We start from the raw sequence: 27,273 nt of genomic DNA, 5'->3' as shown, positions 1-27,273 counted from the left end.
AACTAGGATTCTATGGTTCTATGGTTCACTCTAGGAGTGAATCATCATCAGAATAAAGCATATTGGTCGATGGGATGTGCAACATAGATGGAGAAGATGAGGCCTCTGAGCCCAGGCCAGTTATTATATCCTATCAAATATCAACCTCTCTCAGACATTTATTTTGGATACGGGGGTAAGACTTACATTGGCATGAGTGATTTATAGTGCAAAGAGCTTTTTCCTGACCACCATGCGACCTGACCAGGAAAAACTCCTGGCCCTCTGCATGAGATCAGGCATTGAGATTAACAGAGTACATGGTGCTACCTCCCATGGTGCAGTGTATAGGGTTGACTATGACTGTCTCCCCATCACTCCATCTCAGTTGTATAGAAGAAGGGAAACGATTCAATTGTCCTCAGCCAACCCAGGCAGTTTCTCTCTGCCTGGGATTGCTGATGCTAGCCGTATTTCTCTGCTGCCAGAGGAAGGAGAGCAAATCCCTTTGCATAGAGAGGGGCGTCAGTCACACTGCTTTGGTGTGTCAGTATACTGCATGCACTCAGTCTTGGCATCTAGCACAACTTGACTCAATCCAGGTGACACACTCTCTATTTTTTTTAAGTCGTCCTTGTCTGGAAGTAAGTGTTAGGGGATTTGTCAATTTGTCACCACTGAGAGCTGTTCACATGTAGGTCAACAGCCAAGACAAATGAAAAACCAGAGTGTAGCTGTCTTTCTTTGCCGTGTTTCAGAGCTAATTTTAGAACTTGAAAACAAATCATGGCATGTCCCTGTTCTCTTCTCTTGGGTCACGGTGTAGTAATGGGGTGAATCACAAGGTCCCTGTAGTCTCTAAACCTGACTATTGTCCCTTCCTGTAGCGGTTGAAAAGGCAGTGGCCATACATCATCCTACAGCTGTGTACTCCGGGCTTAGAGAGACAAAGTCGTGTGAATCAATAAAGCCCGGGCCCAAGTCCTACTTCTACACACATTACTAACCTCTGAGATGTTCTTGTCCCCACTTTTTCTTCTATCGCTCTCTTCCTCAGGCTGTGTCTTTGTCTAAAGACAACTTCTGTCAATATTATCTCCTCTATCCCTTCCTGCTGCCCCAGGTGTACAAGCTGTTACACAGAGGAGGATTCAGCCTTGGTTGCAGAGAAGAGAATAGTTCATTAATACCCAGGTCGGCTGGCTATTGAAGGCCCATTTGCTGTCACACATCATCAAATCAAATCAAAGTTATTTATATAGTTATAATGATAGCCCCACTAAGCGCAAACCAGATGGGATGGCGTATCGCTGCAGAATGCTGTGGTAGCCATGCTGGTTAAAAGTGTGCCTTGAATTCTAAATGAATCACAGACAGTGTCACCAGCAAAGCACCCCCACACCATCACACCTCCTCCTCCAAATCAAATCAAATCAAATGTATTTATATAGCCCTTCGTACATCAGCTGATATCTCAAAGTGCTGTACAGAAACCCAGCATAAAACCCCAAACAGCAAGCAATGCAGGTGTAGAAGCACGGTGGCTAGGAAAAACTCCCTAGAAAGGCCAAAACCTAGGAATAAACATAGAGAGGAACCAGGCTATGTGGGGTGGCCAGTCCTCTTCTGGCTGTGCCGGGTGGAGATTATAACAGAACATGGCCAAGATGTTCAAATGTTCATAAATGACCAGCATGGTCAAATAATAATAATCATAGGCAGAACAGTTGAAACTGGAGCAGCAGCACGGCCAGCTGGACTGGGGACAGCAAGGAGTCATCATGCCAGGTAGTCCTGAGGCATGGTCCTAGTGCTCAGGTCCTCCAAGAGAGAGAAAGAAAGAGAAGAAGAGAGAATTCGAGAGAGCATACTTAAATTCACACAGGACACCGGATAAGACAGGAAAAGTACTCCAGATATAACAAACTGACCCTAGACCCCCGACACATAAAACTACTGCAGCATAAATACTGGAGGCTGAGACAGGAGGGGTCAGGAGACACAGTATCTACATCAGATGTCTGGATATTCTAGCCTAGCACTAGGAGAGGCTGTTTTCCAAAGAGACTGTTTACATGATATAGAGCCTTTGGGCACTACACACAAACCCCTTTAGTCTCCATGTAAATGACTATGGTAAAGATAAGAGGGAACACCAGGGTGAAGTTCTCTTTAAACTGGGGTTTCAATGTCATCATACCTGTCTACCGTCCAACAGAGCCATTTCCTGTGGAGCACAGAGTACTGCATTCATTTCAATAATGTAATTGCACATTTGAAGTCAAGATTATATCAATATGAATGTATCCCATAACGTGTTAATATTATGTAAATACTTATTCAATCACTACTTGATTATTATGAGCAAACACTTAATACTATACTGATGGAGGGAATTTCTTTGTCTTGGATTTGCAGATAGAAGCATCTAAAGCTGCTTTCCTGCAGTCTGCCAAAGGGAATATGTGCAGACAGATAGCAGTCCTATATATGAAATTTGATTGCGGGACTCTACAGGCGTCCAGATGTAAGATCTGAGCTCCGGCCTCTCTGGTTGACTAGTCAGCTGTGACTGGCCAGGCCTGGACCACAACCCTCACAAAAACCCCACCATAAGGCTCCTCCCTGAGGTCAGGGTGTCTGCCAGCAGGGTTAAGCACAATATGCCGGGGCTTTCTCTGCATATCACAAAGAGTATTGATCTCTGTGTGTGTGTGTGTGTGTGTGTGTGTGTGTGTGTGTGTGTGTGTGTGTGTGTGTGTGTGTGTGTGTGTGTGTGTGTGTATGTGCGGGTGGGTGTATGTGTACGTTCGGGGGGTTAATGTGGTCATAAACATCAGGGAAAGTAATATTGAACAATGGGGCTACAACAGACACCAGGCTACAACTGCTTTGCTAATATGTCAGTGACTTTTACACATTCAATGCTAGTATACCACCTTTAGATACCCCCCCCTCCAACAACATAAATCCTACTACAGGAGCAAACTGGAACATGTCAGGAATAACAAAGTCTTCAATTTCTTTAACACCCAGGGACCCTTAAAGGACGTCTTTGAGCTAAAGTTCACAAACTGACACTTCTAAACACACTTTTATAACCACAGAGAGCAGAATAATACAACTGGTGGGGGAATATCAAAGCCTGTCTGAGAGAACAATCGCGCACAGACACACACACCCGTGTCACCTTACACTGAGCATATGCTCTGATTTAATGCTTCCTGAGACCTCAGAGCCAGCTGGCACAGTGTGATCACAGACAACACAGTCTACATGACACTACTAACTACAGTGACATTGAGGAAACAAAAAGCTATTCCCCCATCCCTATCACAATCCCTCCACAGCAGTATCATATAATGAGATCACCACTTCATGTTGGTCTCACCAGAGAGAATTGAGAGCTGCCCTACATCTGGCACAGACAGGAGACAATATTTACTTTTACACCACTGAGCACAGGATGCTGTTATTGGCTTTTTTCCTGGATTTTGATTACAGATAATCATCTAGAAGAAAACACAGAATATAATTTGAAGACAAATTAGCACACTAGGTGTGTTGGACTCTGGAACAGTCATTTCCGAATTTGCTCAGACAGTCAAAATGTTTTTGTTTTTGCTAAAAAGATTCTACAGTTGATGTCTGCACCCCGCGGGATTCTAGGTAGGATAATACAACAATTCCCCATCAAAACCATCTGTTTAAATGGTAGATATCAGTTTTTTTTTTTGCATTCACTGCGTCTCAATCCATCGCCTCCACCAATGGCTGCCTTCCGCATCTGCAGTGGAAGGTGGCTGAGATAGAGGTGTTTGTCAGACCATGAGACATCCCGAAAGTCGGTCTTATCCCGAAAACGTCTGTAGCGTCCGAAAGGCGTGCTAGCTAATATGACCACTCTGTGGAAAGATGAGACTCCCACGAACAAGATGGTATTCTCCGTTTCTCTCTGGGACCCCCGTGTCACGGAACACTTCTGAAGTCGGTACCGCCGATCTGCCACTTTATGTCTGAACAGTTTTGGCTACATGCTAATATACATGTTTTGCTCAGGGACATACATAAGCCTCATCTGAAGGTACCCCGGGTCCAGTTTAAATCAATTATGGAAGTATATGGATGTAGTTTAGTGCCAATTTTCTTTTTTTCTTTTTGTAAAAATGTATATAAATGATTTTCCTGATCTTTCTGATCTCTCAAATATAGGACAGACACTTTAAAACAAACTTTGTTTTGATAAATGTTTTGACGATCTGTTAATAACGCGTTTCTATGGACAAATAGTAATATTTCATCAGCCCGCCCCCCCCAAAAAATATTGTTTTTATATACAATACCGGTCAAAAGTTTTAGAGCACCTGCTCATTCAAGGGGTTTTCTTTATTTGTACAATTTTCTACATTGTAGAATAATAGTGAAGACATCAAAACTATGAAATAACACATGGAATCATGTAGTAACCAAAAAAATGTTTTATATTTGAGATTCTTCAAAGTAGCCACCCTTTGCCTTGATGACAGCTTTGCACACTCTTGGCATTCTCTCAACCAGCTTCATGAGGTAGTCACCTGGAATGCATTTCAATGAACAGGTGTGTCTTGTTAAAAGTTTAATAGCGGAATATCTTTCCTTCTTAATATGTTTGAGCCAATCAATTGTGCTTCGACAAGGTAGGGGTGGCATACAGAAGACAACCCTATTTGGTAAAAGACCAAGTCCATATTATGGGAAAAAAATGCTCAAATAAGCAAAGAGAAAACACAGTCCATCATTACTTTAAGACATGAAGGTCAGTCAATTTGGAACATTTCAAGAACTTTGAAAGTTTCTTCAAGTGGGGTTGCAAAAACTATCAAGCGCTATGTTGAAACTGGCTCTCATGAGGACCGTCACAGGAAAGGAAGACCCAGAGTTACTTCTGTTGCAGAGGACAAGTTCATTAGAGTTACCAGCCTCAGAAATAGCAACCAAAATAAGTTTTTCACAGAGTTCAAGTAATAGACACATCTCAACATCAACGGTTCAGAGGAGGCTGGGTGAATCAAGCCTTTGTGGTCGAATTCCTGCACAGAAACCACTACTAAAGGACACCAATAATAAGAAGATACTTGCTTGGGCCAAGAAACACGAGCAATGGACATTAGACCAGTGGAAATCTGTCTTTTGGTCTGATGAATCTAAATGTGCAATTTTTAGTTCCAACCGCGTCTTTGTGAGACGCAGAGTACTGTAGGTGAACGGATGGTCTCTGCATGTGTAGTTCCCACCGTGAAGCATGGAGGACACTTTTTATAAGAAAAGTCCACAGACCCACTCCAAAAGGCTTTCGGAGCCATCATCGACTCAGTGGGTTTTGTCCAACATGTCTCTGGACCCACTCACTGTCACAGTCATACTCTGGACCTAGTTTTGTCCCATGGAATAAATGTTGTGGATCTTAATGTTTTTCCTCATAATCCTGGACTATGGGACCACCATTTTATTACGTTTGCAATTGCAACAAATAAACTGCTCAGACCCCAACCAAGGAACATCAAAAGTCGTGCTATAAATTCACAGACAACACAAAGATTCCTTGATGTCCTTCCAGATTCCCTCTGTCTACCCAAGGACGCCAGAGGACAAAAATCAGTTAACCACCTAACTGAGGAACTCAATTTAACCTTGCGCAATACCCTAGATGCAGTTGCACCCCTAAAAACTAAAAACATTTCTCATAAGAAACTAGCTCCCTGCTACACAGAAAATACCCGAGCTCTGAAGGAGGCTTCCAGAAAATTGGAACGGAAATGGCGACACCAAACTGGAAGTCTTCCGACTAGCTTGGAAAGACAGTACCGTGCAGTACCGAAGAGCCCTCACTGCTGCTTGATCATCCTATTTTTCTAACTTAATTGAGGAAAATAAGAACAATCCGAAATTCCTTTTTGATACTGTCGCAAAGCTAACTAAAACGCAGCATTCCCCAAGAGAGGATGGCTTTCACTTTAGCAGTGATAAATTCATGAACTCCTTTGAGGAAAAGATCATGATTATTAGAAAGCAAATTACGGACTCCTCTTTAAATCTGCGTATTCCTTCAAAGCTCAGTTGTCCTGAGTCTGCACAACTCTGCCAGGACCTAGGATCAAGAGAGACGCTAAAGTGTTTTAGTACTATATCTCTTGACACAATGATGAAAATAATCATGGCCTCTAAACCTTCAAGCTGCATACTGGACCCTATTCCAACTAAACTACTGAAAGAGCTGCTTCCTGTGCTTGGCCCTCCTATGTTGAACATAATAAACGGCTCTCTATCCACCGGATGTGTACCAAACTCACTAAAAGTGGCAGCAATAAAGCCTCTCTTGAAAAAGCCAAACCTTGACCCAGAAAATATAAAAAACTATCGGCCTATATCGAATCTTCCATTCCTCTCAAACATTTTAGAAAAGGCTGTTGCGCAGCAACTCACTGCCTTCCTGAAGACAAACAATGTATACAAAATGCTTCAGTCTGGTTTTAGACCCCATCATAGCACTGAGACTGCACTTGTGAAGGTGGTAAATGACCTTTTAATGGCATCAGACCGAGGCTCTGCATCTGTCCTCGTGCTCCTAGACCTTAGTGCTGCTTTTGATACCATCGATCACCACATTCTTTTGGAGAGATTGGAAACCCAAATTGGTCTACACGGACAAGTTCTGGCCTGGTTTAGATCTTATCTGTCGGAAAGATATCATTTTGTCTCTGTGAATGGTTTGTCCTCTGACAAATCAACTGTAAATTTCGGTGTTCCTCAAGGTTCCGTTTTAGGACTACTATTGTTTTCACTATATATTTTACCTCTTGGGGATGTCATTCGAAAACATAATGTTAACTTTCACTGCTATGCGGATGACACACAGCTGTACATTTCAATGAAACATGGTGAAGCCCCAAAATTGCCCTCGCTAGAAGCATGTGTTTCAGACATAAGGAAGTGGATGGCTCCAAACGTTCTACTTTTAAACTCGGACAAAACAGAGATGCTTGTTCTAGGTCCCAAGAAACAAAGAGATCTTCTGTTGAATCTGACAATTAATCTTAATGGTTGTACAGTCGTCTCAAATAAAACTGTGAAGGACATCAGCGTTACTCTGGACCCTGATCTCTCTTTTGAAGAACATATCAAGACCATTTCAAGGACTGCTTTTTTCCATCTACGTAACATTGCAAAAATCAGAAACTTTCTGTCCAAAAATGATGCAGAAAAATTCATCCATGCTTTTGTTACTTCTAGGTTAGACTACTGCAATGCTCTACTTTCCGGCTACCCGGATAAAGCGCTAAATAAACTTCAGTTAGTGCTAAATATGGCTGCTAGAATCCTGACTAGGACCAAGAAATGTGATCATATTACTCCAGTGCTAGCCTCCCTACACTGGCTTCCTGTCAAAGCAAGGGCTGATTTCAAGGTTTACTGCTAACCTACAAAGCATTACATGGGCTTGCTCCTACCTATCTCTCTGATTTGGTCCTGCCGTACATACCTACACGTACGCTACGGTCACAAGACGCAGGCCTCCTAATTGTCCCTAGAATTTCTAAGCAAACAGCTGGAGGCAGGGCTTTCTCCTATAGAGCTCCATTTTTATGGAACGGTCTGCCTACCCATGTCAGAGACGCAAACTCGGTCTCAACCTTTAAGTCCTTACTGAAGACTCATCTCTTCAGTGGGTCATATGATTGAGTGTAGTATGGCCCAGGAGTGGGAAGGTGAACGGAAAGGCTCTGGAGCAACGAACCGCCCTTGCTCTCTCTGCCTGGCCGGTTCCCCTCTTTCCACTGGGATTTTCTGCCTCTAACCCTATTACAGGGGCTGAGTCACTGGCTTACTGGGGCTCTCTCATACCGTCCCTGGAGGGGGTGCGTCACCTGAGTGGGTTGATTCACTGATGTGGTCATCCTGTCTGGGTTGCCCCCCTTGGGTTGTGCCATGGCGGAGATCTTTGTGGGCTATACTCAGCCTTGTCTCAGGATGGTAAGTTGGTGGTTGAAGATATCCCTCTAGTGGTGTGGGGGCTGTGCTTTGGCAAAGTGGGTGGGGTTATATCCTTCCTGTTTGGCCCTGTCCGGGGGTGTCATCGGATGGGGCCACAGTGTCTCCTGACCCCTCCTGTCTCAGCCTCCAGGATTTATGCTGCAGTAGTTTATGTGTCGGGTGGCTAGGGTCAGTTTGTTATATCTGGAGTACTTCTCCTGTCCTATTCGGTGTCCTGTGTGAATTTAAGTGTGCTCTCTCTAATTCTCTCTTTCTCTCTCTCGGAGGACCTGAGCCCTAGGACCATGCCTCAGGACTACTTGACATGATGACTCCTTGCTGTCCCCAGTCCACCTGGCCGTGCTGCTGCTCCAGTTTCAACTGTTCTGCCTTATTATTATTCGACCATGCTGGTAATTTATGAACATTTGAACATCTTGGCCATGTTCTGTTATAATCTCCACCCGGCACAGCCAGAAGAGGACTGGCCACCCCACATAGCCTGGTTCCTCTCTAGGTTTCTTCCTAGGTTTTGGCCTTTCTAGGGAGTTTTTCCTAGCCACCGTGCTTCTACACCTGCATTGCTTGCTATTTGGGGTTTTAGGCTGGGTTTCTGTACAGCGCTTTGAGATATCAGCTGATGTACGAAGGGCTATATAAATACATTTGATTTGATTTGATTTGGAGGAGGAGGTGTGATGGTGTGGGGGTGCTTTGCTGGTGACACTGTCTGTGATTCATTTAGAATTCAAGGCACACTTTTAACCAGCATGGCTACCACAGCATTCTGCAGCGATACGCCATTCCATCTGGTTTGCGCTTAGTGGGGCTATCATTTGTTTTCAACAGGACAAAGACTCAACACACCTCCAGGCTGTGTAAGGGCTATTTGACCAAGAAGGAGAGTGATGGAGTGCTGCATCAGATTACCTGGCCTCCACAATCACTGAACCTCAACCCAATTAAGATGGTTAGGGATGGGTCGGACCGCAGGATGAAGGAAAAGCAGCCAACTAGCGCTCCGCATATGTGGGAAATTCTTCAAGACTGTTGGAAAAGCATTCCAGGTGAAGCGGGTTGAGAGAATGCCAAGAGTGTGCAAAGCTGTCATAAAGGCAAAGGGTGGCTACTTTAGAGAATCTCAAATATTTTGATTTGTTTAACACTTTTTTGGTTATGACATGATTCCATATGTGTTATTTAATAGATGTGATGTCTTCACTACTATTCTACTATGTACTATGTACTTCCGGCGCCGACAGAGATGGCCGCCTCGCTTCGCGTTCCTAGGAAACTATTCAGGATTTTGTTTTTTTTATGTGTTATTTCTTAAAATGTTACCCCAGGAAATCTTAGGTTTTATTACATACAGTCGGGAGGAACAATTGGATAAAAGAGCAACGTCAACTCACCAACATTACGACCAGGAATATGACTTTCCCGAAGCGGATCCTCTGTTTGTCCCACCACCCAGGACAATGGATCAGATCCTCTGTTTGTCCCACCACCCAGGACAATGGATCAGATCCTCTGTTTGTCCCACCACCCAGGACAATGGATCGGATCCCAGCCGGCGACACAAAACAACGGTGCCGCAGAAGGGGCAGACGGAGCGGTCTTCTTGTCAGGCTCCGTAGATGGGCACATCGTGCACCACTCCCGAGCATACTACTCGCCAATGTCCAGTCTCCTGACAACAAGGTAGATGAAATCCGAGCAAGGGTTGCCTTCCAGAGAGACATCAGAGACTGTAACGTTCTTTGTTTCACGGAAACATGGCTCGCTTATACAATGGGTTAAAGTTATGTCTAGTAACCCCAGGTGTAAAATAGTAAATAATGGCTTGTTCTCATAAAGTATTACATTATTAAGAGGAGTAAAACAAGGCTGTCCATTAATGGCATGTCTATATATTATGGCCATCGAAAATGTTAGCTAATAAAATCAGATCCAACAACAATGTCAAGGGGCTACAAATCCAGGGCTTAAAAACATGTTGTTATACACTGACAATTCATGTTCTCTTTAGAAAACAATTTGGAGCCTCTCTGGATTAAAACTGAATAATGATAAATACACCATATTACATATTGGACCTCTAAAAAAACGTAACTTTTACATTACTGTGTAGTTTACCAATAAAATTGTCAGACGGCGAAGTGGACATTCTCAGTATTCACATACCTGAATAAATAAATTATCCCAATACAATACATTTTAATAGAAAGTTAGCCAAATTAGATAAGATTTGGCTACAATTGTGATAATAAAAACGTATACCAGTCTCATTTAAGGACCAAAAAATCACAGCTGCACCATACAGGTTACAAAATAGTTGGGAGGATATTTTCAATTTACCGATTCCATGAACTGACACACTAAACGACACCAGATTCAAAACTTAAAGTTTTTCAATTGATATTGTTATACAAAATTCTTGCAACCAATAGAATATTATATATATTTGGGGGATACAACCATCCCAGTGCTGCAAATTTTGCTGCCAAGAGACAATCATTAGATCACTTGTTTTGGTACCGCACCTATGTGTAGCTTGTTTGTGGTCACAGATTCAGGAATGGCTGAAAAAAAATGCAACATCTACTTAGAGCTAACTCTGCAAATAACACTAATGGGGGATTTGATAATCATAGTCAATCAATCAATAATATATTAATACTTTTGGCAAAGGTGTTTATCATTCATTTACAATCTGCAGAAACTATGAGAAAAGAAAGGTTCAGAACTTTTGTGAAACATCACAGCACAGTGGAAAAATATATATGGCAGCTAGAAATCAAAACTGGATGGTCTTCAGACAAAATATTACTAATGTAAAATATACTGTCCGTGAAATGTATGTAGAATGTACAGTATAAGCTTGAAGTGTAATCGTAAGAATTATTGTCCATTAGTTTGCTCCAATTAGGGGAAGGGTGGTAGGGTTAGGGGAAAATAGTAAAGGAGGGACATCCATTTTAACAGAAAGGTCACTTTTAATGCATCTAAGTAGAGCTACTATGAGAGGTTTGGAATGCGTCTTTCTTCAACACCACAGCCGGAGTTCTAACCTGCATCCAGCTGATCATTAATGCATATGTTACATAACTGTTATGAACCAAAATATATCCCTGTGTGAATTATTGAGCAGGGCTGGACGAACCAGTGAAGCAGGTTTAATCCTCAGGAGCTAAACACTGAGCGCTCAGACCAGGGAGAAACAGAGGATGAGTCATATCATCAGCCCCAGAGCACTGTCAGAGTTTAACTTTCATCTAAAACCAACCTGTTTTCAGCACACAATTCTTTAGAGTATTCACAAACTGTCAAATAAATACAGTTGTGTAAGCTGTTACATACTAAGTTGTTACTGTTTTATAATTGATTTTCCTGCTCCTCTGTATTATTAACGTGGAGTAAATCAACATAGATTTGAAATGTTTATGGCACAGTGGGTTGAATTACAAAACCAGCATTGTGCCCACTGAAACAGACACATATGCACACCGTGCCTCAGAAAAGCTTTAGAAGAGTGTGGAGCCATCCAATAAGAACAGTGGGCTGATGGTATGTGGGTACACACAGGCAGTGGAGTTATGATGGATAACAGAATATTGTGGCTGAGTGCCAAGGAGGGGGAGAGAGAGTGAGCGAGAGAGAGAAAGAGAGAGAGAGAGAGAGCAGATAGAGGGAGAGCTGAAAGAGGAAGAGGGAGGGGTGCAGAAAGCAGAGTGGAGAAATACCGCTCAATAGATAGGATGACGGGAGAGTGAGAGGAGGAGATAGGAGCGAGCAAGAAAAAGGGTGAGTGAGTGGTAGAGAAAGGGACAGTGGGAGGGAGTTAAAGAGGGAAGGAACAAGGAGAAAGGAGAGGTAGAAAGAGGAAGATAGCAAAAGAGCAGCTATGTATTTCTGTGGGAGGGTGACAGCGCTCCATTCCTGGGAGATGGGATGAAGTGAACACACAGTATGGAGAGACAAAAACGGGCTTAGAGGACAAAGAAAAATAAACACAAACATAAAACGAGACATTGCCCCTTTGTGTCCCACTCAGCAGCGCAAGCCATCCTCCACATGGAAGAGGCAGACCCGGGAAAGTAGCTCAGCACTCAGTAATGGAGGTAGGTCACCTAAGGCTCAAATGTTATGGCTGCTAAACTGGATGTGACTTGGTACAAGTGGTTCATATCGATGACCAGCCCAGGGTAAACATGCTCGGAAGTAACGGAAAGGCAGCAGAAAGAAGTTGAGCATGTGAATGTGTTCTGACTCGGCAAGGTTTTACTGTCGTTAGAGCAAATGTTTTGTCGTCTATGATTGAAGAAGAACCTTTGTTTTAACAAATAAAGAGTAGAAAAGTTTGTCATTTTGTGGAGGTGTTTGGCTTGTTTCTAAAGAACAACTCTCTGGAGTACATGCGCGTCGGTCCTAACTGAGGTGTTAGCATTCCACTGCTGTCTCTAAACACTATCAAGTGCAATATAATATGTAGCAATATACTGTTTCAGACTACAGCTTTTCAACAGCTTGTAATTAGTCTCTAATAGACAACAGACCTCCCCAGTGTACATCAAACAAGGAAATTGGTGTGCACTGCTATAACCACAAAAACATTGTGACCATTGTGTACATTATGTGTTGAAACCTGCAGACAGATCTGGTGACAAGATGAGTGATTGGATAAACTGTGTACCTGCATAGACATGCATTGTAGAAATCAAAAGGAATACAGAAACATGTGGGTGTATAAAAACTGGAGAAGACAGGCTTTGGAGAGCAGAATGGAACTGTATTTCTTTTATATCCAATCTGCAATCTCTTCAGACTAACCATTAAAATTGTCATGGCCTGCTAAAGAGGCTCTCAAAATAACTGGCCCAGATACCCAAATACAGCATCTGTATATGAGGCTTGGTTCAGCGATGCTAATGTAGGGATGCTATTGCAGCGAATGAGTACACATATTTGCTTCCCCACCCCCAAATCTAATGTACGGTACATTCGGGAAAGTATTCAGACCACTTGACTTTTCCCACATTTTGTCACGTTACAGCCTTATTCTAAAATGGATCAAATAAAATAAAAATCAATCTACAAAGCAAAAACAGGTTTTTATAAATGTTACGTAAGTATTCAGACCCTTTGCTATGAGACTCAAAACTGAGCTCAGATGCATCCTGTTTCCATTGATCATCTTTGAGATGTGTCTACAACTTGATTAAAGTCCACCTGTGGTAAATTCAATTGATTAGACATGATTTGGAAAGGCACACACCTGACTATATAAAAAGTCCCTGTCAAAGCAAAAACCAAGCCATGAGGATGAATGAATTGTCCGTAGAGCTCCGAGACAGGGTCTGTACAGAAACCCAGCCTAAAACCCCAAACAGCAAGCAATGCAGGTGTAGAAGCACTGTATCTTTGAGGCCAGGCTGGAAAGTTTGGCGCTAAATTCACTTCCCCTCTAATGTCGCTCAGAAGACACTCTTGTCACTTTTTGGGGGCTTCTAATTTTTTTGGGGGGGTTCACAAGCTTTCTATCTGTGGTCCTACATTATTGAAGAAGGTTAGGCCCAGAGATACTTTTACCTACTGAACTTACTTTGAAAGTTACTACTTATCTGTAAGTGGATGCAAGTAGTATGGGTCTCTACAGTTTCCCATTTCGATAATGGTAGACAAATACAGCTATTTGCTGCCTTGCTTTTAACTGTGGCCTTTCATTTTTAGTCTGACTCAGAGATAAAAGCCTAAGAAGTAAATATTTTATGATTACGGAGAGGCTACTGATCTGTAGCATCTAATGTACGATGCACACAACTCTCTAAAATAGTTTTTGGATAGATTCCAGCCACTTCAGTACTCAGGAACATTAAGTGTACAGACATCAGAGAGCAATAATCGATGTAGAATGTGGATAGTGTGTCTCAGTAAGGATATGTAATAATACATTAGGCATAAAGCCTTGTCACTTACAAACATACTTTCTTTGGCCTGGTCATTAATTAAGGGTACCATTTGGATGCAATTTAAAACACGTTTCTCCTTGTACGGAGCCCAGCTGCTAGGCTTATGCAAATGCCTTTCAGAATGTTATCACCGGGCACCCCAGAAATGCAAATTCATAGAATGAGCATCACCTTTGTAGAGTAACGGTTGATTGTTTGTCGGCCTAATGTCTAATTTGAAAGGGTTGAATCACTTCAGGCAAGCATTCTAATTTCAGAGATAGGCCTCTATTAAAACGGACCTGGCTGTTCTTACCTTAATGAAAAGCAATGATGTTTCATTAATGACTAGCACATGCTCACTTCACCACAACCAGTCATTTAACTTTCCCCCCCATCCACGCAAGGCCCTTTCCTCCACCACTCAAAAGGATTGATTGAAGGGCACTCAGGGTAGCCTACAAAATACCCATACTCACTTCAAACATAATGTTGACATTTTCATTGATATCACTCACTCGCACACAGACACACAAAAACTCTCTCTCTTCCCGCAATGGCAGTAGGAATGAGCGTGTGCGATTCCCTATTCAGAGCTGAGGGTCATTCACTCACAGCCTCCTCACCAATGTACTAAGTGGATTATCCAATTAGCTTCCATTGTATGCTCTGAGGAGAAATCACACTAGGGCATGTACAGCCTGGATGGATGGATAGCAGGAGAATAAGAGGGAAAGTGACAGATCGATGCTTGTCTCTTCTCCCACATCATTCCCAGCAGAGTGTCATTTAGTTTAACGAAGATAACTCTTACTTTCAACTTGGCCACACAATGCCCAAGGAACAATGTCAAGCTATGTGAGGAGAATCCTTGACAGCATACAAATATAGAGACAGGGCCTTCCTTTTCAATTATTCATCTCATCAAACTCTGGAAAGGTTTTTGTTGTCCTTTATGGTGTCTCACATTCACACACACATACACACACTCACAATCCACAGTTGAAGTCAGAAGTTTACATACACCTTAGCCAAATACATTTAAACTCAGTTTTTCACAATTCCTGACATTTAATCCTAGTAAAAAATCCCTGTTTTAGGTCAGTTAGGATCACCACTTTATTTTAAGAATGTGAAATGTCAGAATAATAGAGAGGATGATTTATTTCAGCTTTAATTTCTTTCAGCACATTTCCAGTGGGTCAGAAGTTTACATACACTCAATTAGTATTTGGTAGCATTGCCTTTAAATTGTTTAACTTGGGTCAAACGCTTCGGGTAGCCTTCCACAAGCTTCCTACAATAATTTGGGTGAATTTTGGTCCATTCCTCCTGACAAGGCTGGTGTAACTGAGTCAGGTTTGGAGGCCTCCTTGATCGCACATGCTTTTTCAGTTCTGCCCACACATTTTCTATGAAATTGAGGTCAGGGCTTTGTGATTGCTACTCCAATACCTTGACTGTGTTGTCCTTAAGCCATTTTGCCACAACTTTGGAAGTATGCTTGCGGTCATTGTCCATTTGGAAGACCCATTTGAGACCAAGCTTTAACTTCCTGACTAATGTATTGAGATGTTGCTTCAATATATCCACATATTTTTCCTACCCCCATGATGCCATCTATTTTGTAAAGTGCACCAGTCCCTCCTCCAGCAAAGCACCCCAAGACCATGATGCTGCCATCCCCGTGTTTCACAGTTGGGATGGTGTTCTTCGGCTTGCAAACCACCCCCTTTTCCTCCAAACATATTGATGGTCATTATGGCCAAACAGTTCTATTTTTGTTTCATCAGACCAGAAGACATTTCTCCAAAAAGTACGATCTTTGTCCCCATGTGCAGTTGCAAACCATAGTCTGGCTTTTTTATGGCAGTTTTGGAGCAGTTGCTTCTTCCTTGCTGAGCGGCCTTTCAGGTTAGGTCGATATAGGACTCATTTTTACTGTGGATATAGATACTTTGTACCTGTTTCCTCCAGCACCTTCACGGGGTCCTTTGCTGTAGTTCTGGGATTGATTTTCACTTTTCGCACCAAAGTACGTTCATCTCTAGGAGACAGAACGCGTCTCCTTCCTGAGCGGTATGATGGCTGCGTGGTCCCATGGTGTTTATACTTGCGTTTTATTGTTTGTACAGATGAACGTGGTACCTTCAGGCATTTTGAAATTGCTGCCAAGGATGAACCAGACTTGAGGAGGTCTACAATTTTGTTTCTGAGGTCTTGGCTGATTTCTTTTGATTTCCCCATGATGTCAAGCCAAGAGGCACTGAGTTTAAAGGTTGGCCTTGAAATACAGTACACCCACAGGTACACCTCCAATTGACTCAAATAATGTCAATTAGCCTGTCTGTAACGGTCGTCGGTGGAAGAAGGTGAGGACCAATGCGCAGCGTGGTAAGTGTCCATATTTTTAATAAAGAAATTGAACACTGAACAAAAACAACAAAGTGAATGAACAAAACAGTTCTGTCTGGTGCAGAATACAAACAGTCAACAGAACATAATCACCCACAGTACACAGGTGGGAAAAGGCTACCTAAGTATGATTCTCAATCAGAGACAACTAACGACACCTGCCTCTGATTGAGAACCATACCAGGCCAAACAAAAAAACACCACAAAGGAACATAGACAACCCACCCAAATCACGCCCTGACCATACTAAAACAAAGTCATAACAAAAGAACTAAGGTCAGAACGTGACAGTACCCCCCACCCAAAGGTGCGGACTCCGGCCGCAAAATCTGAACCTATAAGGGGGTCTGGGTGGGTGTCTGTCCGCGGTGGCGGCTCTGGCGCGGGACGTGGACCCCACTCCACCATAGTCTTTGCCGGCCTCTTTACCCGCCTCTATGGCCTCTTTAGAGCGGCGACCCTCGCCACCAACCTCAGGCTGGGGACCCTAGCAACGGGTCCCGAATGGATAGGACAGACCTGGAGACTCTGGCAGCTCAGGACAGACCGGGAGACTCTGGCAGCTCAGGACAGACCGGGAGACTCTGGCAGCTCAGGACAGACCGGGAGACTCTGGCAGCTCAGGACAGACCGGGAGACTCTGGCAGCGCAGAGCAGGCGGGAGCAGCTGTAGGGAGGAGACGGAGAGACAGCCTGGTGCGGGGGGCTGCCACCGGAGGCCTGGTGCGTGGAGGAAGCACCGGATAGACCGGACCGTGGAGGCGCACTGGAGGTCTCGATCACCGAGCCTGCCCAACCTTACCTGGCTGGATATTCCCCGTAGCCAGGCCAGTGCTGCGAGGTGGAATAGACCGGACTGGGCTATGCTGGCGAACCGGGGTCACCATGCGTAGGGCTGGTGCCATGTACCCCGGCCCGAGGAGACCAGATGCGCTGAGCCGGCTTCATGGCACCTGGCTCGATGTCCACTCTAGCCCGGCCGATACGAGGTGCTGCGCTGTAACGCACCGGGCTATGCCTGCGCCCCGGGGACACTGTGCGCCTCACAGCATAACATGGTGCCTGCTCGGTCCACCTCTCTCCACGGTAAGCACGGGGAGTTGGCTCAGGTCTCCTACCTGACTTAGCCACACTCCCCGTGTGCCCCAATAACTTTTTGGGGCTGCCTCTCGTCACAGCTGCACTGCCGTGCTGCCTCCTCATACCACCGCCGCTCAGCTTCCGCTGCCTCCAGCTCTGCTTTGGGGCTGCGATATTCCCCAGCCTGTGCCCAGGGTCCCTTGCCGTCCAGAATCTCCTCCCATGTCCAGGAGTCTTGAGATTTCTGCCGCTGCTTGGTCCTTGGTTGGTGGGTGATTCTGTAACGGTCGTCGGTGGAAGAAGGTGAGGACCAATGCGCAGCGTGGTAAGTGTCCATATTTTTAATAAAGAAATTGAACACTAAACAGGCTGTCATTGTAAATAAGAATTTGTTCTTAATTATTGTTCTTAAATAAATAAAAATACAAAAAATGGATTAGTGACAGAGTCACACATTGTAGAAGATGACTTCCAATTGACTCCTTGACTAGGTCATAGCTCAGCTTCTGAATGTCATAGAGACAAATCAAAGATATTTCCATGTGCACCAGAGTCGCGGCTTCCTCTGGCATTTTACCGCTTGTGTCTAGCATCACGGATTTAAGAGTTGTTTTAGATCGGTATAAACAGGTTTCCAGCCTAGGGGCGAGGTACGAAACAGGACCCCTTGCTAAAGAGGTACAGCAGAGCAGAGCAGCTCGTTCCTTGTGGGACAGGTATAAATACTGCCCTGTATGTCCCTGCTCTCGCCTATGAGGTAATGGATTGGCTACGCGTGTCACTGTGTGTCTCAGTGTCAGCTGGTCCGCTGTGTGGCAGGCTTTTGTGTCAGGCAGGTCAGCTGTGGCTTGGTGGGGGCACGTGTAGCAAACCCTCCCCCTCACTATGCACACACTCAAGCAAAGAGATCACTCCCCCAAACCCCATTCTCAATGTAGCTCCAAATACCCCCAATTGTTCACCAGTGACTGAAGGCCTTACATCATTGTGATCCTAGGAGGCCCGAGGGTCAGATGGATTTGTATAATATATTTCAATTATGTAATCTTGATGAAATTACAAAATCTTCCTAAATACAAGAAGAGCCTCTGGTATGGTTTAGTAAAGACAGTTCATGTACATTACCTTGAATATCTATGATAGACTAAAATGAAAGCAATTATCTACAGATTTTGGGGGAAATATCTCCCTACTGCTAATGCAGTTGTGCCCTGTTGTTTATCAGTAGTTGAATCTCAACAAATTGATTAATTTTGAAATTTGAAATTAATATTCCTAAAATCAATAATGTTCCATCTGTGAACATTGCACAAAATATTTCCTTGATCAACCAAAAAAGTTGATCAATTAAGGTTTGTGTGTTAAAAGATTGAATCAATTTAGGCTGCTTGCCTAAAACAAGGGTTGACTTTTACAGTATATTCCTAGAGAGGCTGAGAAAGTGGGCAAGCTGAAACTGATACAGCAGCACTAAGAGCAACTCAAAGCCCTCAGCAGTAAATCACTCTTACTGCACAATTTGCCCCTTATTCTAAAGTGTAGCCATTTATTTAACACTCAAATATGGTGTTTGCTGTTCAGTAGGAATAAATCAAATACCAGACAAAAGTCCACACAAAGAATGGCACACTTCAGCAGATAAAGAGGGGTTATTTCTCTTCAGCCAGAGAGGTGTTTGTTCAGAGTGGATGTGGGGCAGTGTGGGAGGAACAGGGAAGGGGGGGGTATTACACAGTCAGTTGATAGAGAAAAGGGGGCGGAGGGAGTTTGGGTGTGTACGGGGGGGGTTTAAAGAATCCATTGTGAGGAAAAGGAGTTAATCACTTGAGCGGCGTGTGCCAGGGTAAAAGGAGCACATGTCATACACCCCATTCCCTGGGGGGCTTCCAAGGTCCCATCTCCCGTCTAGCTGAATTTACATGTCAGTTATGCAAAGCCGGGCCGGGCCGCCTCTGAATAAAGCAAAGAAAGACCCACCCCCTCAGAATAGTACCCTCTTGGCTGGTGATAGTGGTGGTGTGTTCACTGCATGAATGGTTCATTCAGGGACGCACACTCGTACACACACGGCTACGTGGTATTTCCAGGACTGAAGGGATTGCTGCGCGTTAGTCTTCTAGACGGATGCTTTGCCATGGCAGTAAGTCAAAGTGAATATTTTCTAGTCTTGTGATGAATTTTGGTGGTGAATTCTAGACTTTGAGAGGGATTGTGAAAGAATGTCAGACAGACAGATAGGCGGGAGGTGTGTGTGTGTGTGCGGGGGGGGTGATGTCAAAGATTGTTTACATATGGCATCTGGCATTGTTCTGTGCTTGAAAAGGTACAAATCAAAACAATAATTAGCTATTATTTGAGGAAAATTGTGAGGTATCACGCCAAACAGTACCATGTCAAACAATGTAAACATGTAAAAAATATCCTTCTCCTGAACGAAGCTAAATATCAATTTTTTCTGACATGCTGTGACCAAGAGGCTGTATTCTGTTTCGTCCATTGTGATTCTAGTCCCTGTTCACATAGCTATTATTGCATTTTCTATGAAAAGATAAGGTGAGCAGAAGAGTTCTTACTAGGTGCCTGTTTTGTCCGTTTTTTCATCTCTTCCTGAGAGACAAACAGTGGAATACTAACACTCCTTATTCATTCAAAACAACTGCACTTGCACCATACTCTAACAAAAAAAAACACTAACAGTGACAGCTATGCATGTCTTCCACGCCAGCCACGCCGTGTTAAGAATGATTTGCAACGGATTAGCTGTCAGATACGTACTACTTAATGTGACTATTATAGTTGGCCCGTTGAGCCATGCTTTTGTTCCTGTCGACATTATGCTTAAAGAAAGGACACCAGGTGGTTGGGGAGCCCATGGGCAATCTCATTCACTTTGGAGACCTCTGCTACTTAGTAACTAGTGACAACTGAAAGGCATTAAGTCTGTTCCCTAGAGGGTTTGAGATCATGGCTAGCAACATCTGGGACCTTGTATCTCCCGGGGCAGGGATTATGAAGAGAGGGTATGTCTACAGTATGGTTTGTTGCGAAAGTAATAGTGAGAAAAGTATAACAAAAAATCTCAAGTTGAATCTCAATTTCTTCCCTTCAGATGGAAACGATGACAATATCTCCCTGGGGTCATGAGTTTTTCCCGCACTACAAGTACCTCTTCAACAAAATACGTTAAAGTTGTCAGGACATCCATTCTGCTTTCCCTTATGCTCAGAGACCATGGGAAGCGTCAGCAGCCTCGTCTCAGGTCACAGTCTTCACAACAAGCACTGTCAGGCCACGGAGTACAAATTAAAGAAAGCAGGCCATCACCGGAAGACAGGCCGGAGCCTGGATGGCCTACTGAAGTATAGCTTTGCACAGGGGTCCTCCAACAACACATCTAAAGCCATCTCTCAGGCAGGCAGGAGTGAAGACTTCTTTTACATAAAAGTGAGCCACAAGCCGCGGACTACTCACCAGAGAGGCATCCTAACAGAGAACCTTTTAGAACAGGGACATTTTACTGATACGGAACCAGACTGTAGAGTGCCAACTAAGTTGCTGCCTATGTCTGGGAAACTGGAGAAGGTGAGTCTCTGACTTGCTCAACATACTTGCTCAACATACTTGCCTGTGTCAATATTTCTGTGTTGTACAATTGATAGCCAGGGAGGCAATTCCAAACACAACTTCAAGATCAGACAAGCACAATAGATAGCAAACAAAAACATGACCTTTTAATCATCGCCAAGGTTGATGACTTAAGCCACAATTTTGAGTTTGGGTTTCAGCCTAACTGCAAATGTGTGTAACCACACTCCAAGTCATAGACAGAGCTAGATGCAAGGACTGACTGTCCAAGAGATTTAAATTAGAATTTTAAACATATTTTAAGCTATATATTATTACTTTAGAAAGACTAAAATGACAGCAAAAACAAACAAACAATGATTGGGTTGGACTACGCTCATTTAAAAAAAATGTTTATTTAACTAGGCAAGTCAGTTAAGAACACATTCTTATTTACAATGACGGCCTACCCAGCCAAACCCTAACCCGGACAACGCTGGGTCAATTGTGCACCGCCCTATGGGACTCCCAATCACGGCCGGTTGGGATACAGCCTGGATTTGAACCAGGGTCTGTAGTGACACCTCTAATACTGAGATGCTGTGCTTTAGACCGCTGCGCCACCTAGGAGCCCTCACGAGGCATTATAAGTTATATTCCTTAAGAATGAATGGATAGGCTATATTTTAGTAATTCAAATCAGTAAATACTGCAGATTGCTATGCCTTGATCGTTTGTTAGATGTCATCAGTGATGCTATCTTGTCTTATCCAAGTCCTGCTCTCTGAATAGGCCTTTATGCCCCAAGAGAGAAAGTGCTTTCCAGGCATGAAGTCACTGGACAGGAATGCTGAGTCCACAGGATTAATGCTCACACTTAAACAGTGCAACACATTATTAATATCACAGAGTAGGGCAATTCATCTTTTCTCAGACAGTACAACAGGGTGGAGGAGGAGGTTGGGTATAACTGGTGATCTTTCCAGACAGCACAGATGGGACATATGGAATAAGCTCATGTTTCATGTTTCATGACAGTTTCATGTATTCTGTATATTCTTACATTGCAGTTCTACATGTACAAATCTCCAATTTATGGGTGGTTATCTGTTCTCGTCAGCACTAAATAATTGATTATTCATTGGTAGCACTATTTGCTTACATGATCATCTCCATTGCTAAAAGGAAGGTTGAAAACTAAAACCAACAGGTTCTCCGATTGACTATTTGCTCTCCTTCCTCTGCCTCTAGAATACCGAGAACGGTTTGATCCGGCCCACAGCCTTCAAGCCAGTCATCCCTAGGAGCACCTCTTCCACAGAGAGTCGCGACAATCTCACCCACCTGCTTATTCCCCCAGAAAGGACCAAAGACTCCCAGGGGCCCAAACAGGACACCTTTTCAGTGACCCTCTCAGACTCTGGGCAGGATTCAATGTCCAGCCTGCCTACTCAAAGCACCAATGGGAGCCTGGGTGCTTCCACAGGCCCATTGTCTCAGTGTGCAGGAGGCTCAGCCCATGGCATGGCCCATCCCCTGCAGCCCCCCCGCTCTACATGGACCAATGGGAATGGCATTAGAGCCAGTGCTAGGGCTGCAGCTCCAAGCAATGGAGGGGCAGTGAAGGCTAACAAGGATGACATCTCCATACCGTCCACTCAGCAGCCTATTCCTCTGTTGGAGGAGATGGGAGGCTGTAATCGCTCTCCCATCTCAATGGACGAGTCCCTCATTGAGCTGCTGGAGCAGAGGCTGCTGGAGAGTGAGACAGAGCTGCAGGAGCTGCAGGTGAGCTTTGAGGAAAAAGAGGTGAACACTTGCCAGCTGTTCGAGGAGAGGCAGAGGTATTGTGTTGAGGAGATGGAGGGCCTGAAGCAGAGGTGCTCCACCAAGCTCAGGCAGGTCTCGCACAGGGCCGTAAGGAACCACCAGGCCTTGCAACTGCAGGTCAGTCAGCTGCAACAGGACAAGCAGAGGCTCCAGGATGAGCTGGCCAGGATGACCCAGGAAAAGGACCTGACAGAGATCAAACTGAGGTCGTTTGAGAGGGAGAAAACCCAGCTCGAGCCCACCTTAGAGGAGACCCAGTGGGAGGTGAGTGTGGCCAGCATGTCTCATTAATTTTTCCTGACCACATGGCCTTACCATGAAAATCAGGGCCCTAGTTGTGACTGAGTGGGCCCAAAATATTTCCTGGTCAGGTCACTAGGAAAATGCATTGCACAGGGTTTGCACAGGCCAGAGAGAATGTAATTTGTAAAATTTCTCAAAAGCAGCCAGTAATTCAACGCAATTTTTTTTTTCATTCTTTACTAGGTATGTCAAAAGACTGGGGAGATCTCCCTGCTGAAGCAGCATCTCAGAGACTCCCAGGCTGATGTCACTCACAAGCTGAATGACATCGTAAGCCTCAAGGTCTCACTGAAGGAGACTCGGGCAAAAATGGAGACATTGGGGCAGCAGAACAAAGAACAAGAGGACAAGATACACTCTCGCAGCGTGGAGGTTGAGGTACTGGGTCTCTTTTGTCAAAAGAAAATCAGATGTAGTATGATATACATACAGAATAGATTTCTTTAGTGAAGTACAGAAGCTGCACTAGTGGTGAGCAGATCTAAATTATTTAAGTGTGAGTGACAATGCTGAATCTAGGTCATTATCTACTAGGCCTCCATGTTGAACGGCAAACTGCATTTTATAATGACACAATTCATCTATTCCACCCCAGGTATGTCACAATGAGCTCCAGCGCAAGAAGAACGAGGCTGATCTTCTAAGAGAAAAGGTGGGTATACTAGAGACAGACATCAAAGGAATTAAAAAGGATCTGGCCCTGGCAAAAGAACAGAGGCAGCAGCAGAAGGCCAAAATGGAGGCCCAGGCCCAGCAGAGGACAGACCAGAGTGTGGGGAGAGAAGGGTGCATGAGCACTGACTCCCTCCAGGGAGAGGTGGAGAGACTGAAAGGGGAGCTCAGGGAAGAGAGAGAGACTCAGGAGAGGCTGTTGAACAGCTTTGAGCATGAAAGACAGACGTGGAACAAGGAGAAGGACAGAGTCATCAAGTACCAGAACCAGCTTCAGCTCAACTATCTGCAGATGCACAAGAAGAACCAAGACTTGGAGAGGATCCTGCAGGAGCTCACAGTGGAGCTGGAGAGTCGGCCGGAGCTCGACGTGGACATCCACAGCTCAGGGTTACACTATGAGGATATGATAGCCACAGAAATTTGAGGGAGAAACTCACAGAGAATAATTTTTAAAAAGCATCAACTGTTACAACAGGGTAATTAAACAATCATATTAAACACATAATTGGTTATATCTATCCAGAAAACAGATGATCCATTGTTGCCTTGGCAGGGGCAGCGTTTTAAAGATAATTAAGTTGGCTAACATACTGCTGCACGATATGACAGAATTGATGTCAGGCCTGACTACTAAAATCACTGTAGTTCTCTATGACCATGTAAAGCAGGCTTTAAGCTTTTGTTATGTTACCAATAGGGTTGGATTCCCAGAAACAGATTAAACCTAGACTTGGACCAACAAAAACATTCAAGACGAGGCTTAATCTTTGTCCAGGAAACCGCCCCATAATGTTCAATTGACAGTAGTCTACGAAATGCTTATTCCTCTTGAGTATTTTCCCAGTACTATAGTTAACTTAAGGCATTCGTTCTGCATGTGTCAAGTCCTACATATAATGTTGCAAGTCTCCACAACAACCACTGAGACTCAGCGATATGAGAGCCAATTTATTTTTATTTAACCTTTTTGATCCCAAGCATCACCGTGGCCAGAGATATTGCAGAGGGTGTGAGACAAGAGAATGCCCTCGTCAGCACCCACACAGATACTGGCATCTGCACGTGTATGGGAGTTCACATCTCTCTCCTGAAACATGATATAGTAGCTGCATGGCAACAAATGCTGAGGAGTGCAGCCACCTGTGTCACAGTCTTTCTTTTTGTTGGGAGTCTCCCCACTCTTTGTAGTAACTGTATAGCTGAGTTTGCCTAAGTGTCAAACCACTGGATGTATATTTTGTGAATTATCATCAGTATTATTTGTTGATATAAGGGACACAAACGTTCAACGCAGTATTGTACTGATTTGAAAGGGACTAATTAAACTGAGATGATAAAGAATGTATATCAATGCACTTCCATTGTAAGAGGGACTAGGAGAACATGATTGTCTCAAAGTGCATCCTACACTACACTGAGAATGTCTCACTAGTACAGATATCTCACAGAGGTACATTTGGCACTAAATCCTGTTCCCTCTCAGCCTAGCCTGATTGTTACTTACAGTATCAAGGCTGAAATCAAATTAAGGACTATTGTTCGGATATAGGCCCACAAGGCTGTAAATGGAACAATGTGGTCACCAGGCTGAGAACATCATTCCAACCTTAATCTGATGTGCTTGACATGCAATGCAAACCAATGAAAACACAAACACAGAGAGAATAGCAATAGCGTTTACATACCTTTAAGGGTTACAGGTAGTTAATCATATATAATACATGGGTACTCAGATCTCTGCAAATCACATGGATGTTTTTAAATCTACTTTTCCAGAAAGTCTGTATTAGTAATTGGACAGCAGTTAAGCTCATGAGTCTGATGAGGGAGCCTTATCCTGCTGTGATTCTGATGGACAGACAACATTCAAGCACAAAGAGGTTTGAATAAATTAGCAGGGGGAAGCACATGTGCAACGTACAAAAGAAAGACACTGGCTGTTTTCTATGGTCTCTGGTCATAGAAGAACTAGCTGTTTTGCAGATGTATAATAACAAAGCACTCAATAAATCCACACATAAATTATGAAACAAAATACCCTATATATATTATATACAATTTGGTATATGTACAAGTGCATGTATAATTAATAAAGTTCTACAAATGATCTTATGATCTTAGGCACCACAGGCTAAAAGGACATGTTTTGGTATTTTGGTCCTATAACATTAGTACTTAATTAGAACAAAGTTAGCATAAACATGGCTGTAGTTTGGATGGATGGATATCCTCCATAGGGTTCTAGCTTGGCAATAGTTTGAAAATATACTGTTAAGGAGCGTAGGCGAGCATACCGTTACTCCTTACCCTCCAAGGACCTTACTGTATATGCTCGGTTAAGAGGGAGAATGGCTCTGGCTGCCAAACCGGTCAAATACTCCATCTAAACGTAAATCGATTCTCAAATGCGATATGGTTCTAGAAAAATGAAGCCCTTTACTTGCATATCACATAAAACCAATTTCACAAACGCTAAATATACATTTACTGTACACTATTTTAACCCGGTTTAACACGGTTGCATCTGCCTGTATTTTTCAGTTACATTATTCTGGCGTACTTCCTTCCGTTACACACAGGTGTTCAGAGCACGCTAGATAGCTAACTAGCACAGGTGGTCACCTCAGTCTTCTGTAAACAAATCGCTGTAACATGGAAATATGGCCATATGGAAACCCTAACCCTATAAGGTGTGTTGTAATTTAACATTTAGTTTATTATTCTTTCTAGCTGATATGAAAGATAATGTTTCCAAAACCATACAGCATGCGATGCATATTAACATTTCGGACCGAGCGCCGAAGATGTTAACGAACCCCCCCAGACGGAAGATACCTTTGTGAATAGACGCTAACGTTAGAAGCATGCTGTCAACAGACCATCTGCTCGAACATGGCTATGTCGCTGGAGGTTTGAGCCTGCTTGGCTAGCCTAATACTTGATGTATATTTCCTATAGTTTATTATGCTACCGTAATTTTTTAAAACAAATTTTAACCACTTTCCAAAGGACATACCTTCATAATTTCCCGAAGCCCACTATACTGAATCATATACAGTGCATTCTGAAAGTATTCAGACCCCTTTACTTTTTCCACATTTTGTTACGTTACAGCCTTATTCTAAAATTGTTGTTGTATTTCCTCATCAATCTACACACAATAAACCATAATGAGAAAGCAAAAACTGTTTTTAATAATGTTTTGCAAAAAAAAAAATTGCATATTTTTTACAGAAATACCCTTTCAGACCCTTTGCTATGAGACTCGAAATGGAGCTCAGGTGCAGCCTGTTTACATTCATCATCCTTGAGATGTTTCTACAACTTAGAGTCCATCTGTGGTAAATTAAATTGATTGGACATGATTTGGAAAGGCACACACACCGGTCTATATAAAGGTTCCACAGTTGACAGTGCATGTCAGTGCAAGTCATAAGGTCGAAGATCCGATAAAAAATATATATATATT

General features: G+C 43.5%; 1 protein-coding gene across 3 annotated transcripts; it reads left to right on the top strand.

Annotated features, from left to right (window-relative positions):
* Positions 1 to 11,808: 11,808 nt before the first annotated feature.
* Positions 11,809 to 25,149, top strand: LOC112263148 (leucine zipper putative tumor suppressor 1). Of its 3 annotated transcripts, none has more exons than XM_024439159.2 (5): positions 11,809 to 12,110; positions 20,542 to 21,014; positions 22,248 to 23,090; positions 23,313 to 23,507; positions 23,725 to 25,149. In XM_024439159.2, the coding sequence occupies exons 2-5, from the start codon at positions 20,664 to 20,666 to the stop codon at positions 24,226 to 24,228; spliced, it is 1,893 nt and encodes a 630-aa protein (XP_024294927.1). In that variant the 5' UTR covers positions 11,809 to 12,110; positions 20,542 to 20,663; the 3' UTR covers positions 24,229 to 25,149. The 3 variants fall into 3 exon arrangements, with proteins under 3 accessions (XP_024294927.1, XP_024294929.1, XP_024294928.1); XM_024439160.2 differs by lacking the exon at positions 11,809 to 12,110 and adding an exon at positions 19,253 to 19,572; XM_024439161.1 differs by lacking the exon at positions 20,542 to 21,014.
* Positions 25,150 to 27,273: the final 2,124 nt, after the last annotated feature.

This window comes from Oncorhynchus tshawytscha, linkage group LG12 (assembly GCF_018296145.1).
Source record: "Oncorhynchus tshawytscha isolate Ot180627B linkage group LG12, Otsh_v2.0, whole genome shotgun sequence".
Classification (NCBI taxonomy): Eukaryota; Metazoa; Chordata; class Actinopteri; order Salmoniformes; family Salmonidae; genus Oncorhynchus; species Oncorhynchus tshawytscha.
Note: the sequence above shows the minus strand (reverse complement) of the source record. Positions and strands in the feature narration are given on the sequence as shown.